Raw genomic sequence first — 16,444 nt, forward strand, 5'->3', positions numbered from 1 at the left:
ATTGCAGTTGTCGTGTTCTATGGTAGGGGTGTCCGTAGAGGGGTGTTGTCAGGGTTTCCTGAACAGTGAGTGTCTGGCTGTTGGAGGGGTGTGCATACAGGATGGAATTTGTCGTTCGGCAGTAGGCAGCTCGTGTCCATTTGGGGTGCTTATCAGATTGTACTAGAGGCATCGGTTCTGGCTGTAGAGGAAGGTGTTTTCAAGCTGTGAGCGAATCCTGGCCGTGTTTTGGGTGCCTCTTCCCCCGGGGAGGGAGGTCTCCTGTCTTAATCAGTGCCTCCGCAGGTAGGCAAGCAGGCAGTCGCTAGCCTGCTCACACTTGCAGTAATTTTACCACGGTGCCTAAGTCAGGAACAGGCGTGAATTGACCTTTTAACCCCTTCCCCGCCACAGGATTAGACTCTGTTTCCTGTTCAATCTCCTCCAGAACCAGTTCCATCCCGCCTGGGGGGCCCCCCCAAGGAGCGGATAAGCGACACCCCCCCCATCTCTTCTCCCTTCCCCCGTCGAGCCCCGGGGGGGGGCCTGAGGGCCAGGCTGGTGCCGGGTCTGGCAGGAGCTGAGGGCCCAGGCGGGAGTGATAAATATTGAAGAGGAGGGATTTCGGTGTGGGCTGGAGCAGCTGCAGTGGTTCGAGTGTCACACTATCTCTCCCCAGGTTTACTGACCCATTTCCATTCACGCGGCTGCCGGTTTCCTAGCAACGGCAACAGTCCCCCCAGAACAGGCGGAGTGTGTGTCTGCCATTAGCGACTGCCGCAACTGTGTCAAGGTTACCCCGCTCCCTGCAAACCCACCCCGGCGGGTTTGTTTTCTGCCAGCGCCTGGCACTCACAGTGCCAGCCGGGAAGGGGGAGGGGAGGGGGCTGGGGGCCAGCCCAGGGGCTTGGGTGGGGGTGGGGGGCCCCGAGGAGGAGCTGCAGTTCCCGGTCCAGTGGGAGCCAACTTGGACTGAGGCCGAAGCAGCTGCCCCCCCCCCTTGGCTGGTGGAATTCCTGAGCCCGAGGGGAGCAGGGGGCGGGGCTGTCCCTCAGCCCTGACCCCCGAGATTCCAGAGCCTGGGGGGAGGGGTGTGGGCCGAGGGGCCTCCGGGAAGCCTGCCTGATCTGACCCCACCTGGCTTGTTCTGCTCCTGCCCTGGCTTCCTCCCACTTCTGCCCAGCAACATGCTCTTCTCTGCTCACAGCTCTTTGTCCCAACCTCTGTGCCTAGTCTCCCCCATCAGACTCCCCAGGGCAGGGTTGTATTTCTCCCCTCAGACTAGGGGCTCCTGAGGTTGGGGTTCATGATTTGTTCTTTCCTTCTCTCTCCTCAGCATCAGCTCCTGTTTTTCCAAATGTCAGGGGAGATGAGATTAAACAGTTGGGGTGGCAAGGGATAATTTTTCTGAACAGGGACTAGCAGGGCAAATGCCCTCATTCCACCCCCTCAGTGAAGTCAGTTCTGCCCACATGACCCCCCCCACCTCACTGCCCCGCAGCACTCAAATGGGAGTGGCCATTGGAAGTAAAGTTACCTCTCTTTTTCACCCTGAAAGCCTGGCTGCAAAGGGTTAAAGCAGCTGCGCCCCCCCCCAACTTTGCCTTGGTATGTGAGCTCCCCCAGGCTGGGGGGATGGGAGGATGGGGGGTCTGTCGCCTTATAGCCACTCATGTGGTCAGCTCAGACCTGACCAGTCACATTCCTGCCCAGGAGGACTGGGGCTTGAGGTGGAGGGGCAGGGGCCTGGAGGGGGCTGGGTTGGTAGGAATAGAAAAGGGGGGTACCAAGAAGCTGGAGCCGAGGGGCTGCTGGGAACATGGAAGTATTGTGCAATATAAACCCCAGGAAGCCTGAATCTGCCTCCCATTCCTCTAGGCCTCAGTCTCCCTGTCTTTCTTCCCAGTTTGCACCTGCCAAAACATTCCCGTGATCCACATAGCTGTGATACAGGTACAGACCTGGTCCCAGTTCTAAAACAAAGAGAAGAGTGTGGCAGAAGCGGTTTCTGACATGCAGGGCGGCCCAGAGACTTGTGGGTAGCTTCCAGTGTGACTTTCCGGTGCTTGGAGGAGGTCGGCTGGGTTTTTGGCTGGGTCAGAGGCTCTGAGATCTAGGGTACAGAGCAGGCTGTGCTAGACAGTAGAAAGAGACCTGGGCGGAGCCCCAGGAAGCCTGGTTCTCTGCCCAGCCCTGTGCCTGACTCCCCATGGCCTCAGTCTCCCCAATGGAGGGGCTTAGGCCTGTGGTCTTTAAAAGTCTTCCTGTCCTCTAAAGTCAGTGGCTCTGGGTTAGGGCTGAGGAGTGAGGGGCAATGGTCTGGAGGGATGTGGGAAGCCGCCAGCTCAAGGGGGAGTTTGCAATGCGATCCCAGAGCGAAAATAGCCCAGGTCATTTTCAGCTGCTTAGGCTGAGGGAGGTATCTGATCCTGGCAGGGCAGGGCAGCTTGGGCAGGGGGCAGGGGAGCATTCTGTCAAGCTCTCTGGGAAACCGGACCCCAGGATGGGAGGGTGGGGAAAGGTTGGCATGCTCAGCGGGGCTTCCTGAGACCCTCTGGGTCCTGGCAGGCTCCCCACCCCCCACCCCCGTGAAAAAATAAGGAATGCAGAGGGTTAACAGGAGGTGAGGGCTGTACTTGGCCCCCTTTGGGTCCTGGCCTGGATGAGGTGAAAGGTCAGCCCCAAGGAGTCCAAGCACAGCTGGGGAAAGAGTAACCTGATCCTTCTCCCTAGCCAGGCTCAGGGGATCACAGAGCCGCCTCCCCCAGGAAAGGTGCTTTGACATCCCCAGGAAGGAGTTTGTTTCGACTTGTTCTCAGCAGGGGTTGGGGGCTAGGGGAGGATCTTGGCCCAAGGGGTCAGGGAGAGCTGCAGGCCTGGTGCCCCAGCCAGTCTGGCAGTGCTTTGTCATCCTAGGGTCAGGGGAGGTGGAGGTGAGCCTGCTGGAAAGGTTAGAGGTAGCCTGTTCTGGCCCGGCTCTCACTCGGTGCCCCATTTATAACGACTGACGGCCAGCCTTGGAGATGCGAAGCTTAGAGGTAGGAGACTCTTCCCCTTCAGCACACATACGCTGTCTGAGGAGTGAGAGAAACTGCCTGATCCTAGACTGTGACATTGACATGTGTTTGGGGTGGAGAATTACACCTTGACTCTGACTGTGGTTGTGTGTGTGTGTGTGTGTGTGTGTGTGTGTGTGTGTGTGTGTGTGTGGTGGGGTGTTAAGAGTGTAAGGTGGTGGGATGATTGGCAGAAACAATACAGAGAACAGGGGCTCTGAAGTCGAGTTTGATTTGGGTTCCAATCCTTGCTTCTGCTTTAGGCAAGCTAGTTAACAGCAACCTCAGTTTCCCCATCCACAAAATGAGACGAATACCACCCCCACAAAAGGGTAATTGTAAGGATTGGCACAGAGTAAGTGCTCAGTAAAAAGGAACCTTAATGGGTTTCATTGTGTGCTGTGGTCGCGCTCAGTGTGGTGACCCTGCTGAAGGGTGAGGTCTGACTCTAGAGCAGGAAAGAGTTGGTGAGCTACAGATGGTCTGAGGGAGAGGGTAATTGTGAGAATGTGATTGGATCAGTGTCCCCAGAGCTGCGGGTGAGACTGTGGGAGTATCCAGGTCACTTGGGGTGGGATGGGGTAAGATGAATGGTGCTGAGCCTGTGGCAAAGAGTGGTTGGGGCAAGGTTCTTAAAGCTGACCTCTTGGGCTGGCGACAGCCCCCCAGTCCCCACCCTGGCAGGCTTTGTGCAGCATGTGTGGGTGTAGCTGTCCCCGGAGTGTGGCCGTAGGTATGTTTGAGAAGGCGCAGGCATCCCAAGAAAGAACAAGTCGCCTTTTGTACGCATCCAGCCCGGAGCTGGGCTGGGCCCTCTCTGGGGGATCCCCTGTTTCCGCGCCCAGCTCCCCGCCCACGGACAGCGCCCCAGCCCCGCCCGCCACCTGATGGGGGGGGGGGGGACGGCCAGGTGGCCTGAGCGCCCCCTCCTGGGGACCGCGCTTCGGGCCTGGGGCAGGGGTCTGGGACCTGGGGCAAGGGGAGTGCTCGAAGCCCTGACCCCGCCCCTCGTGACATCACTCCAGGTGCTACCAATCTCCGGGAGCTTTACCGATGGGCGCCCCCCGCTCCTCCAGACACCAATCTCCTGCTATCCTGAGTTGCAGTGGGTGGAGGAAGAGGCAGGGCCGGCTTGTGGGGCGGGGAGACCACAGAAGGCCGCCTCCTTCCTGCTCTGGGAGGAGCTGAACAGGCGACCCTGAGACCTTAGAGTTCAGCTCCCCGGGAAGGATCTCACAAGAACTCTTGGCGCTCCTTACCTTCTCGCTCACCTGTCCAAATCTTAACCAGGTACCGCTTTCTGCAGGAAAGCCTTCCAGAACCGGCCTCTCCCGCCCTCCCCCGTCTCTTTCCTGATTACCTGCACCCTTTTAGTGACCCTCTGTAATAACGGGGTACTAGTACTACGGCTACTAACTAGCTGTAGTCTACTGGTCAGTTTACTGTGTACCAATCTGCTCCGTGTTTTTCGTGGAATATCTTACCTGATGGATCTCGGATTGTTTTCTACTTTGTATGAGAGCCTTTCCCACCCACCGGATTGGGAGTTCCTCTGGGCAGGGGTTCCAGACACAGCCTGGCTTAGAATAGGCACTACCACATGTTTAGCATGGAGGACAGACGAGGCAGGCCGCAGAGGGAGAGTACCCAAAAGTCACACTGCAAGTAGGTATAGAACACCCAAAACCAGAAATGGGGTTTCCTGGCCCCATTCACGTCTTGGGTTCTGGTGTGTGGCTGAGTCAGAAGCTGCACAGAAAGATGCCATAGACCTTCCTTTTTCCTCTAGGTGGGCCGTTGCCTAGACCCCAAAGGTCAGAGGAGCCCCAAGTCTGCCCTCCTCTGCAGTCTGTGCACCTTATGCCAGAATCTCTGACTTCTGAGGGGGGGGCAGAAGTGGAGGTGCTGGGGGAGCTGGGAGGGCTTCTGCAGGCCAAACGGGCAGTTCTGGGCTGTCTTGGGGGGCCCAGTAATTGGGGGGTACTGGTTCTGGGGACATAAGGATTTAGCTTGCAGGTGGGAGGTTCCAAGTTGGGCAAAGAGGAGTGTTGGGAGCCAAAATATGTGGGGGTTCAATGCAGGAGAGGCAGAGATTATGCTGGGCCAGCACTCCCAGCACCAAGCTGGCCCAGTGGAATGCTGGGAGGCCCGGGGGATGGGGCCAGGAGTCAAGGTGTCTCCGGTGGCACAGAAGCAGTTAAGAGCTGCCTCAGCCCGTTCCTTCAGACAATTAGTGACATCTCGCTTGACAACACCACACTGAGCCGATGCAGACCTCAGCCCCCCTCCCAGCCCCCCCACGGCCGCTTCAGCTGTTTATTCTTGGGCTTTAACAATTGGGATTCTGACTTGGAGGAGCGGGCGCCCCGCGCTGCCCTCTGACCCTCCGTCGCCTTGGCAACTGGAGCCCGGTAGGCCTGGGCTCTGCGTTAGGATTACAGATCCTGAATTCACAATCTTGCTGCTCCCCTGCGAGCAAAAACAGCAGCAGCAGCATGCGGGATCTTCAGCTGGACTGGAGGGGATGGAGCCAGAGGGTCCCCAGGGGCTAGCCCGAGGCACAGGCAGGGAACCTGGGATACCCACAGGTGACCTGTGGAGTGGGGCCCCCCTGGCAGCCTGCATGGGGTGGAGCAGGGCCCGGAGCCCTCCTCGGGCCCCAACATCTCCCATCCTGTCTCTGGAAACTTTCTTCCTGGTTGAGCCCCGAGGGCAGAGGCGAAGCTTCTTCATCGCCCCCCCCCTTCCCCTCAGTCAGCCCCCTACCATGCCCAGAACTCCAAGTGCCAGCCGACTGTGCCCCTGCTGGCTGTGCCCCTGCCGTGCCTGCAGCCATGGCAACAGGCCCCCCTCCCTCACCAGCTCTGCTCTTTCCTCCCCCCCCCCCGCCCCCCCAGCAGCCAACTGCCCCAGCTGAAACCGGAGCCGATGCATCTGTGAGCCTCATGCCCAGACCCACATTCCATTTCTGTCCTCTGTCCCCCCCCCCCAGCTCCGGCGACGACATCTCCCCCCTCCTCATGCCCCCTCCCTCCTCACTCTGTGCTGTCCCCCCCACCCCCTCCCACACGCTCTATCACTTAGTGTCTCCCCCTTCTTCCCGCCCCATTCTGAGTGTGTCTCACCCTCTCCGACTGTCTCTGTTGGTCTCTGGGTGTGTCAATCCCTGTCTGTCTCCAGCTCCCTGTGGTGTCCTTAGTTCTCTGTGCCTTGCCCTGTCTGTGGCAGGCTCCTTCTCCATCTCTTCCCCTCTGTGTGGATCTTGCTCTCTCTCTCTCTCTCTGTCTTTGTCTCTGCCTTATCCTGCCTGTCTCTCTGTGTCTTTGTCTTTTTCTTCCTCCTCTGTCCCTCTCTTCTGAGTCTCTCTTGCTGTGTTCCTTCCTCCAGCATCCTATCCTCTTTCCCTCTCTCCCTCCTTCTCTCTCTCTCTCTCTCTCTCATCCTCTCCCTCCCCGTCTCCTTCTCTTTAAGCCTCATTCTGCCCTGTGTCTCTTGCCCCCACACTCTTCCTCTGTCTCTCTCTTCCTGAATCGGATCTTTGCCTTCCTTTTGCTCTCCCTGTCTTTCTCTCCTGACTCTCTCCTCTAAATACATAGATTTCTTTCAAGTTGTCTTCCTCTATTTTCCATGTAGCGATTTCTTCATGGCCCCGGGTTTGGAACAGGGATGGGGACCCTCCAGAGTCCCCCCCAAAGGATTTTCCTTTCAGATAGGGGCCAGATATGCTGGCACCCCATTGGGCACCTGTAGTTGAATCTGAGATGGGGAGGGGAGGTTCTAAGGTCAGAGAACCTACAGGAGGTGGGGTGCCAGAAGCCAAGAATCCCAGCCCTCCCTTTCCGGGGTTTTAGAGCCCAGACCCCCATCTATCTAGTCGACCTTCTACCAGCCCAGGTCAGGGCAGAGGGCAGTTCTAGGGCCTGAGCTGGCCCCAGAAGCTCCCTCGCTATGAGAACTCAAAGAAGAGCATGTCTAGGTCTCACAGATTTCTGGGATTGGTCTCCTCCCCTGCTACATTGATGGCTGTCTCTGACTGTGCCTCAGTTTCCCCCATGACACAAGGGTACTACCCTTGCTCTATCTCTGACTTCTTTAAAATACTTTGAGTTTCTGGAACAGAGTTAAAGTTATGCAGAACAGGGAAGGGGTAGAGGCACTGCTGCCCCCTTGCTCACCAACACCAGGGGAGCTGTAGCACAGAGGAATCTTTCTCAGGGCAGGGGTAGAATATGGGTCTGGTCCCCTTAAGTATGGAGTGGAGGACAGTGCCTCGCCTCCCCCTCACCCCCTACCCCCCACCCCCCAGGAGTACCAGACCCTGCTATCAGGCCTTCCCTCCCAGTCTGGGTAGTGGCCTCTAGCCCTCCTCCCTGCCTCCCCTCTTCAAGGAATGAACTTGGAGTCATGGGAAACAGGCCCTGGGGTGGGGGGTGCCAGGCCTCCAAGGCCTAGCCATTGCCTCTGTATGTGATGAGACCTGGTCAGGCAGACAGTTCTAGGACCCTGGGGTCTGGGCACTACTCACCAAGGGGCCAGGCGGGGGAGTGGGGGTGCCTGGGGGAGGCGGGTTGCACGCAAGGCATGCTGGGCCCCCTCGGTGGGTGGGTGGGGGGAACAAAGCTGGCATCGAGGCCTCAGCTAAAATTAGCCGCTTCCCTGCGCGGGAGCGAGCATGCCTGCCAGCCGCCCAGATCGCCGCTGCCTCGGCAGGCCATCTGTCGCCACGTTTCGCTCAGTCCCCCAGGGCTCCCCAGCTCCAGCCATCCCCAGGGGCTAGAGGGACTCTGCTCTGAGACTGTCCCTGGCCGGGGCTCTGGGCTCTGCTGCTGTCGTGCTGTGTGACCTCAGGCTAGGCCTGTCCCTCTCTGGACTCCTGTACGATGGGCGGGCTCTGGACACTGAAATCCCAGTTACCCCAATCCTTCTAAGCACCAGATACAGGCGCTGGTCATGGGAGGCTGGGTTGTGGGCTGCCTCCCTCCCTTAGAGCTGGCCCTCTGGTCCGGTGTTTGAAGATGAGCCAAGTGGGGTTTAGGGTAAAGGTTGGGATACATGGCAGACTCCCATCAGTTCCCTTGGTCTTCACAGGAGAGTAGAGCAGCTCTGTAACCAACAGCACCCCAACATCCTCCCTTTACCCCACCCCCACCCCCAACTCATTACTGATCTCCGGGCAGTCTTACAGAAGCAGCTCCAGGTGGGAAACCCGGAGCTAGAGGCCGAGTTCAGGTGATACTAACTTGCTCTGTGGCTTGGACAAATGTCTCACCCTCTCTTTCTTCCCCTCCTCAGTGAGAATCTCCCATTTTTTGAGCACCTGCCCACTTCATGTCACATTGTCTCATGAGGCTGACATCATCCCCACTTTCCAGCTGAGGAAACTGAGGTACAGAAAGCTGAGGTTCCTGTGAGGCAGCATGGAGCCAGGGACCGGGCTGCTGTGGCCTTCCCGTGGCCCCCAGTGCGCAGCTTGCTGGTGTCCAGCCTCAGCTTCTATCTGGCACTTCCCTCGCCACCGCCCCTTCCCCCTCCCCATAAGCCATAGAGATCCAGCTTCTGCTCCAAGGTCACTCAGCTTGGCCTGGGAGGAGCTCAGACTTGAACCCAGGCCCCTTGGCTCCTGGCCTCCCTCACTCTCTGGCCAGCAGGCTGGGCCCGTTCCCTGGGTGAGTCATGCCCCTGGACTTTGGCCTCCTTGTCAGGCTCTGTGGCCTGAATTTGGAGAGGGGGCCTTCATAAGGACCAGGGGCTCCCCGGCAGTGCAGGTCTGAAGCTGTCATCACACACCCTCTGAGTCCTGGGGCCTAAGGATAAGGGCATGGTAACCACACCCCTCAATCCCCCTCCCTGCCACCCATCTCTGAGAAGTCTTATAGGACCCGCTCCTCGGCCTCAACAACAGCCCTCCCGGCCTCAACAACAGCCCTCCCTCCGTGGCTCCTTCTGCCCCCTCCCTAGATAACGACTACATTCAATTAGAAATGGGGCAGGGGTGGCAGCGTTGTCTGCGTGCCCCGGGGCAGCTTGCTTTCCAGCACTCATCTCCCCCAGCACCAGGCAGCCAGAGTTACCCAGGAGGGAGGCCACAGCGCCTCCCCTCCTGGTGTCCAGGGACCAAGGTCACGCCCAGAGCCCTGTGCGCCCCCACCTCCTCATGGGGCCAGTGGTGTTTGTCGCTGGGGCAACATGCGGCTGTGCCCGGCTCTGGCAGTGCCGGGGTGACATTCATGCCCTATGAGCTGTGACGCCGCTGCAGGCAGAGGACAGCACCACCCAGGCTGGCGACAGTGATGGGGGAGCCGTGGGGGTGGGTTGTCACCTGTCTGAAGCAGTCAGGGGGTGATATATTGTGTGCCCATCTGGTAGTCTGAAGGGAGGACTCATGGGGAAGGGGTGAGGTGGTGTCCCTGAGTCCTATGATGGGGTGGGGCTGGGGGCATCTGTCCCTTCCTCATGCCAGAAGGTGAGGCGTGTGTGTGTGTGTGTGTGTGTGTGTGTGTGTGTGTGTGTGTGTGTGTGTGAGAGAGAGAGAGAGAGAGAGAGAGAGAGAGAGAGACAGGTTCTCCGCATTCACATCCATTAGTGGGTGTGGGAGTGCCTGGCTGCATGTTCGTTACACCGTTGGGAGGGTGACAACCTGTGTTCCTGTCTCCTGTTGTCTGGGGGTATCAGATGTGCCCATCTCACGCTTTTGGGGAAGTGACAGGTTACGTACTTAGCTCATCCTGTTAGGGTAGTCACCAGCCCATACGCCTGTCTCTGACTGTTGGGGATGTGTGAGATGTCACCACGTGCCCATCTCATGCTGTTGTGGGGAGTGACATGTGTGATTATCTCATGCTGTTGGGAGGTTGTCAGTAACTTGGGAGCTTGTCTCTCACCCTAAAGAGACAACATGTTGCCCAGTGGTATGGGGCCCACCGTTGGCGGGGCCTTCCCGAGCAGACCACAGGGCCCCAAAGGGCTGGACAGGGGAAGCATTCAGAGCCCTGAGTGCAGGGACAAGTGTGGTGGGTTGGGTGGGGGGGTCTGAGTCCCCCATGACCTTCCTTCTGACCCAGGTGCCAACCCTTGGGACTGTTTCCCAGAAGGAAGGAACCAGTGTTTCCAGGCGATGTGGCAAGGGGCCTCTGGGGCAGGAGCAGGTGTGACTGGGGAGGTGGGGCACCAGGCAGGGTTGCCATGGGGGTCTGTGTCCCTGCAAGCGTGGGGGAACCCCAGTCCCTGCCTCTTCTGCCCCTGAAACTGTTAAACTAATTAAGGCTGTGGAGCCGGAGGATTAATCGGGGCAGCTCGGCGCGGGCCGGGAGCTCAGGTAGTCGATTAGTGTGCCGCGGAGGATATTGGATTTCTGAACCGCAAGTCAGCACTATTCGGCCTGTTATCTCGCCGAGGCTCGAGGGTCAGGAGGCGGGAGGCTCCGGGCGCGCTGGCCGCCCCCGCCCCGCGGCTCGCGGCGTCCACTCCCCCTGCCCACACGCCGTGCCCTCACCCAGCCCCTCTCCCGGGTGCACCCTGTGCCTCGCCCCTGTCGTCCTCCCACCCCTCGGCCTGTGCTGCTCTCCCCTCTCGGTCCCTCCTGGTCTCACTCGCACTCTGAGCCTCGAGACACCCACTCCTGAGCCTCTGACCAGCCTCTCCACCTGCGTCTCCACCTCCCTGTCCGCCCCCCCAGCCCCTCCCCATCACCAGGCTCTGCCTCTCTGCTTTTGTGTTCTTGCGTGCCTGTCTCACAGTTTCTGTCTGTCACTGCCTGTCTCTGTCTCTCGTGCCTCTCTGTCTCCCCTTCTCTCCCCTGTGTGTCTCTGTGTCTTTTCCTCTCCCTCTGGGGTTCAACCTCTCTCTCTCTCTCTCTCCCTCCCTCGCCCTCTCTTTCTCTCTCTCTCTTCCTCTCTCTCTCTTGTGTGGTCTCGGCTGGTGTCTGCAACCAGAACAAATCTCCCCCAGCCAACACCCCCTGAACAAGGAGGCCAGAGCAGCTAATGGGAAACATGTGATTCTGCCTTGCGCCTGGAGCACCGTGAAGGGAGCCTTAGTCCCAGCTCAGCCCCCCTTGTGCCCCCCTCTGCTGCATTCCCCCCGCCACACTGCCCCCACTTCCAGCATCTCCCCCAGCCTATGCGGGCACAGTTGCAAGTTCCCCAGTTATTCCCATTTCAGGGGGTGGCGGGGAGCTGGCGTTTATCAGTTGGGGAGTATCAGGTTGTGGAAGGGCTGGGAGCAGCTTTGCTCCTGAGGTCCCTCCAGCCTGCAGGGCCAGGCAGACCCCATGCAGACTCCCCCCCTCAACCACCACCACCATATGTAGGAGAACAGGGCCAAGATGAGCTGAGCTGTGGGGGCCTGGATGGGGGGCAGCCAGTCCACCCCCACTGGAGGGCTCTGGGGCCACCCAGATTTCCATCTTTTCCGCCCTCCCGGGCCTCTGGGGAGCTGCAGAGGTGGGGGCTCCCTGAGGGCTTGGGAGCTGCCGGGCTGCATTTCTGTGCCCACCCAACCACGGGGAAAGGGGGGATGGATCAGAGGAGGGAGGCTCTGGCAGGTTGGAATTCTCCTTCTCTGCCTGTGGATAAATTGTCCCTAATCCAGGCTTGGGGAGTTGTCTGGCTCCTACAGAGAGAGAGAGAGAGAGAGAGAGAGAGAGCATGCACGCAGGAGGTAGGGAGGAGGGAAGCAGGCACACAAACACAGTGACACAGACACACACTGTTTCACAAAGGGTCTCTTGCATGCAGTGCACACGCGCGCGGACGCACACACGGACTGAGGAGTCACACGAAGGTACCGCACAAACACGGAGGCACTGCTGTGCCGCCAGGCACACCATGGCACACAGACCCTCTCACACATGTTGACACTGACACGTAGCTATTTTGGCACAGACATAGTGATGGGGCCCAAGGACCCACTGACACGCAGGTACCTGGCGACGAGGTTATACAGCACACACACGCTCGGACCCACACACAGGTGCATAGTGACCCCCAGCAAGACAGACCCACGGGAACACCGTGACCAGTCACACTGCCGGCCGTGACCGTGAAAACCCAGGAAAAGGCAGAGGTAGGAGGGAGGTATCCACAGTGACACCAGTGCCCGCAGTCACAGGCCTCAAGACCGGAAACCTGCAGGGACCGCAGAGGATCAGCCGCCACCCCCCCCACACACGCATCCAGAGAGCCCCGAGACAGCCAGAAGCCAGTTCAGCTCCTGACACAGCGAGCTGCAGAGAGCCAGGCGGAGCGCGTGCGCGCACAGGCACACTCCTGCCCCAGGCACGGCAGGGGTCGGGGTGCTGCCACAGAGGCAGACACACACTTGCATGTCCTCGCAGGCGTGCAAACACAGGCTCAGCTGGACACACACACAAAGCTGAATAGACCCAGATAAACACACCCACACGTATAACTGAAGATACTGAACCCAGGTACACATCAGCCCTTCTCTCGCTCGCTCGCTCGCTCGCTCTCCCACACACACACGGCTAACTACATAGACTGTCACTGAACAAACATAGGATCCCATGCATGTACCCTCTTAGACACATGTGTACACACACACGTTTAGAAATGTACAGAAGGCTAAATAGACCCAGGAGCCCACATACAGGTGTATTTACCCAGACAGCTGAACGCTCACAAGCATGCATTTATCCAGGCGCGATCGCTCCCACACATACAAATTCCCAGGCAACCAGAGCCCGTAAGCAGTCCATGAGGCCTGGTTCCCAGACCCCCTCTGGGCTCCAGTACAGACCTCAGGGAGGCAGACAAATGGGCAGGAAGCAGGAGGGTGGTGAGAAGGACCATGGTTATTAAAGAAAACAAGAGACGTAACTAGTTGCTGATGGAGAAGAGTAAAGGCCAGCTGCACATACACCCCGCATGGAAATCTGCCTTCACCATGTCTTTGAACAGCAATTCTCACACCTGCATTCTAAGTAAGCTGCTGGCATATATAGTCTCCCAAAGCATTCCTCCCCCCGTTCATTACATTTCCCCATTTTGTAGATGAGAAAACTGAGAGCCAGAGAGGTTAACTGACTTGCCCAAGATCATACGGTAAGGGTCGAGCCAAGAACTGTCTGGCTTCCCAAGGTCAGGTTCTTTCCACCGTAGTATATGTGTTCGTGTTCATGTGTGTGCATACATACATGTACAAGGATGACTGCTTCCCAACAGGAACCTGGGGTTTCAATGGATAGGCTCGTGGTTCCCCAGTGAAATGAGGTTGTAGGTGATTTCGTTGTATGTGAGAGTGGACCCCATTCAGGCTAGCGTCCTGGTCCCTTTATCTGGCTCATCCTGGATCCATGCTTATACCTGGGGTGTTGTGTTTTCTTCCGCAGATGGGAGCTTGCCTACCTGTCTACCCATCGGCCTGGACCCCAGAGCCTGCCCAGCTAAGTGCGTGCAGAGGGCCCCGGTTTCGGGGCGACTCTCAGGCTGCCGCAGAGACCACCCTGGAATCGCTGGCGAAGACAGGCCTTTCCTGCTGAGCCAGACCTTGTCTACACAGCCTGCTCAGGTAACAGTGTACAGGGAAGCCAGGTCTGTGCCTGGGCCACTCGCAGAAAGTGGGGATCAGGGGGACTCACTTCCCAGTCTTAGCAGGAATCTCCCCTTCCAGCTTAGGCCAAAAAGAGGCCCTCTACAGAATCAAAATATTTCAACCCAACTTACTCAAAACTCCCCATTATCCAGAAAGGGGAACTGAGGCCCATGGATTATGCAGTAAGTCCCCCGGAGTCCTGCCTCCTAGTCTGGGGATTCTTCCTGGTACCTTGTTGACCTGAGGGAACTGGGAAGAGAAAGGGGTTGTGACAGTGACCAGAACTCAGGGCAGAGATGGAAACTGGAGCACCTGATGTGTGCCGCTGACCCCCCCCCACACACACCAGGACCCCTGTCTCTGGAGTCGTGGAAGCAGAGAGTTGGGAGGCCAAGGTGAGGTGCCAAGAGGACCTGTGTAGTTCAGGTAGGCTAGGTTACCCTCATAAGATGAGGTGGAGTGGGGGCAGGACCTGCCTTCCTGCTCCTGGCCGGGATTAGCCCACCCAGGCTCTAGAGCCGTGGAGGCCAGGTGGGGCTGCCCTGCCTTGCACAGGCAACTCCCTGAACTGACACACGGAGCCTGCGGGCTCCAGGAAGCTCCCTAGAGCCCAGCCTGCCTGGGGACTCCACCCAGCTTCCAAAAGAGCATTCCTGGGGCCTGAGGTCTAGGGGTGGGGCCTCCTGGGATGGTAAGGGTGGGAGGTGTGGCTATGGGAGGGTGCAGGGCTCTGTGTACCCAACTGTAAGTGCACGGGGCATCGCGTGTGCGAGCCCTCGGGCTTGTGTGCAGGCCGGTGTGTGTAGGGCTCTGTCCTTAGGTACACAGGGTTCCGTACGCAGGAGTTACATAAGTGGACTGGGCTGGGGGACATTTGAGGGCTGTGTGGGTACTACAGGGGAGTGGTGAGTGCCCAGGATTCAGAGTGTGTCCTGGGTAGGTGTGGGAATCCTGGAGTGTGGTGGGGGCCACACTGGGTGGTGTATGTGTGCAGGGCGCTCGTGCACACTGGAGAGGTGTGTAACCGAGAATGTGAACACACCGGAGTGATACGTGGGCACGCTGGGACGGTGTGGAATGTCACCGGGGAGGCTTGCGTTCAGGGTTCTGGGTGCACACTTGCGGGTGGCATGTGCATGTGGCGCCACTTGTGCTTTGGAGGTGGGCTGGGCAGGCCTTCAGCTGAGCCGGGCTCAGCAGTGCCCAGCCTTGTGGCCAAATCGCTGAAGTCACTTCCTTTCCAACAGCAACTTTCCAGGAGGAGGAGTTCTTCAGACCTGGGCGGGGAGGGGGGGCGGAACGAGGAGCTCTCAGGGGAAGGAGGTGGGCGGGGGTGAGAGGCTGTGGGGAGGGCCTGGTGGGGCTGGAGGAGGGGAGTCCTCGGGAGACAGAAGGAAAGACTAGGACAGGAGTCTGGAAGGGCCAAGGGCAGGAGGGGTGGGGGTGGAGCAGGGCGGGAAGCACAGTCCCTGGGTGACCTCGGAGGGAGGAAGGGAGGGCCGCCCGGCAGGGTGACCCTCAGGTTCAGCCAGAGCTGGCGGTGGTGCCCGCAACACCTGGCACCCAGGGCAGGGGGCTGGCAGGGGGCGGGTCTAGGGAAGACCTGCTTGCCAGGTGCCCCGCTCTGGGCAGGAAGGGGGTGGGCGAGGGCTGCACAAAGGAGCTCTGTGTGGCCGGGGGTAGGGTGGGGTGGGGTGTGCTATACCGTGGGGCGGGGGGGGGGGGGGGGGGCCTGAGGACTCCAGGAGACCAGGCGGGACTTGCTTCCCCTTGGGGGCATCAGTGGCTCTAAGGGGACACCTAGTGGCGAGGGAGGGTAGTGCGTTTGGGTGACTGAGGTGGGAGGGGATGAAGAAGCTGGGAGGGGGTAGATTAGAAATCAAAAATTAGAACTAGTGATGAGGATTGGGACTGTTGGAGGAGGCTGCAGGGGAGGGAGCCGACTCTGGACAGTGAAGAAGTTTGCACCGGAGGAGCTCAACAAACCTAAATCCAGACTCCAGCTCTTCCTAGCTGTTTGTCCTCAAGGGCGTCACTTAACCTCTCTGTGCCTCTATTTAAATGCCAAATAAGTGACAGCTGCTGTTATTATTTTCATCGTTGTCCTTTTTTGGTAGGATTTTGGGCTGGAGTCAGGTCGGAAGAAGATCTTTGGGCACTAGTGGGTGGGTGGGAGGGGGCTGAAGGAGACTGAGAGGGGTGCTACAGATTCTGGGGGATAAAGGCTCTTAAAGGAGGTGTTAGGGAAGGGCTCACAGCAGTGGTAATAGCCCCTTTGATACACTGTTTTCCCTTTGAGGACATCCCTGGGCCTTCAATCCAGGCTGGGAGGGAAATGGTGTGGGGGGAGGAGTGTGCCGGCTGGAGAGAGGGTCATGAGGCCGGAAGTGAGAGCTGGGGCTGGCAGCCTGGCTCCCCTGGGGAGGCTGTGGGTGGGGGAGGGGGAGGCAGGCTGGGGAAGGGGTGGGGTGGTCACAGCCGCAGCGGGGGAGGGTGGGGCTGGGGACTCAAGGATGTGGGCTGGCGCTTCCCGGCACTGTGCACAGCAGGTTGGGGCCCCCAGCCCCCTCCCAGCCGGTTGGTGTCCCCATGGGCAGGCTCAGACACACTGACCCAGAAGCAGACTGTCAGACAGAAGGACCCTTTTGACTTTGTTCACAGACATGGGATAGGTGGTGCCCTTGGGAGGGGTCCAAGAAAATGGCCGCCTGGGTGTGGTGGGGAGGGGAGCCAGCTGCTTCCCTCAGATCCTGGAGGCTGCAAGAGAGAGCAGTGGACACAGTCAGGAGGTCTGGCAGGAGGACATGCCCAAAGGTCTTCACGGGTGGGTGGAACAGAAGCAACCACTGGAGAGGAGT

At 58.9% G+C, this 16,444-nt stretch overlaps 1 protein-coding gene across 1 annotated transcript in view; it reads left to right on the forward strand.

The window, feature by feature from the left end:
- The window catches only part of LOC123782479 (uncharacterized), a 47,937-nt gene that overhangs the window by 29,149 nt on the left and 2,344 nt on the right, over positions 1 to 16,444 (forward strand). The window contains exon 4 of the mRNA XM_087858712.1: positions 13,384 to 13,562. Within this exon, the coding sequence (XP_087714838.1) occupies positions 13,384 to 13,562 (179 nt within the window). The remainder of the gene's footprint in view (positions 1 to 13,383; positions 13,563 to 16,444) is intronic.

The sequence above is a fragment of the Ursus americanus genome, chromosome 33 (genome assembly GCF_024610735.1).
Source record: "Ursus americanus isolate L20-20 chromosome 33, mUrsAme1.1.p, whole genome shotgun sequence".
NCBI classification, from domain to species: Eukaryota; Metazoa; Chordata; class Mammalia; order Carnivora; family Ursidae; genus Ursus; species Ursus americanus.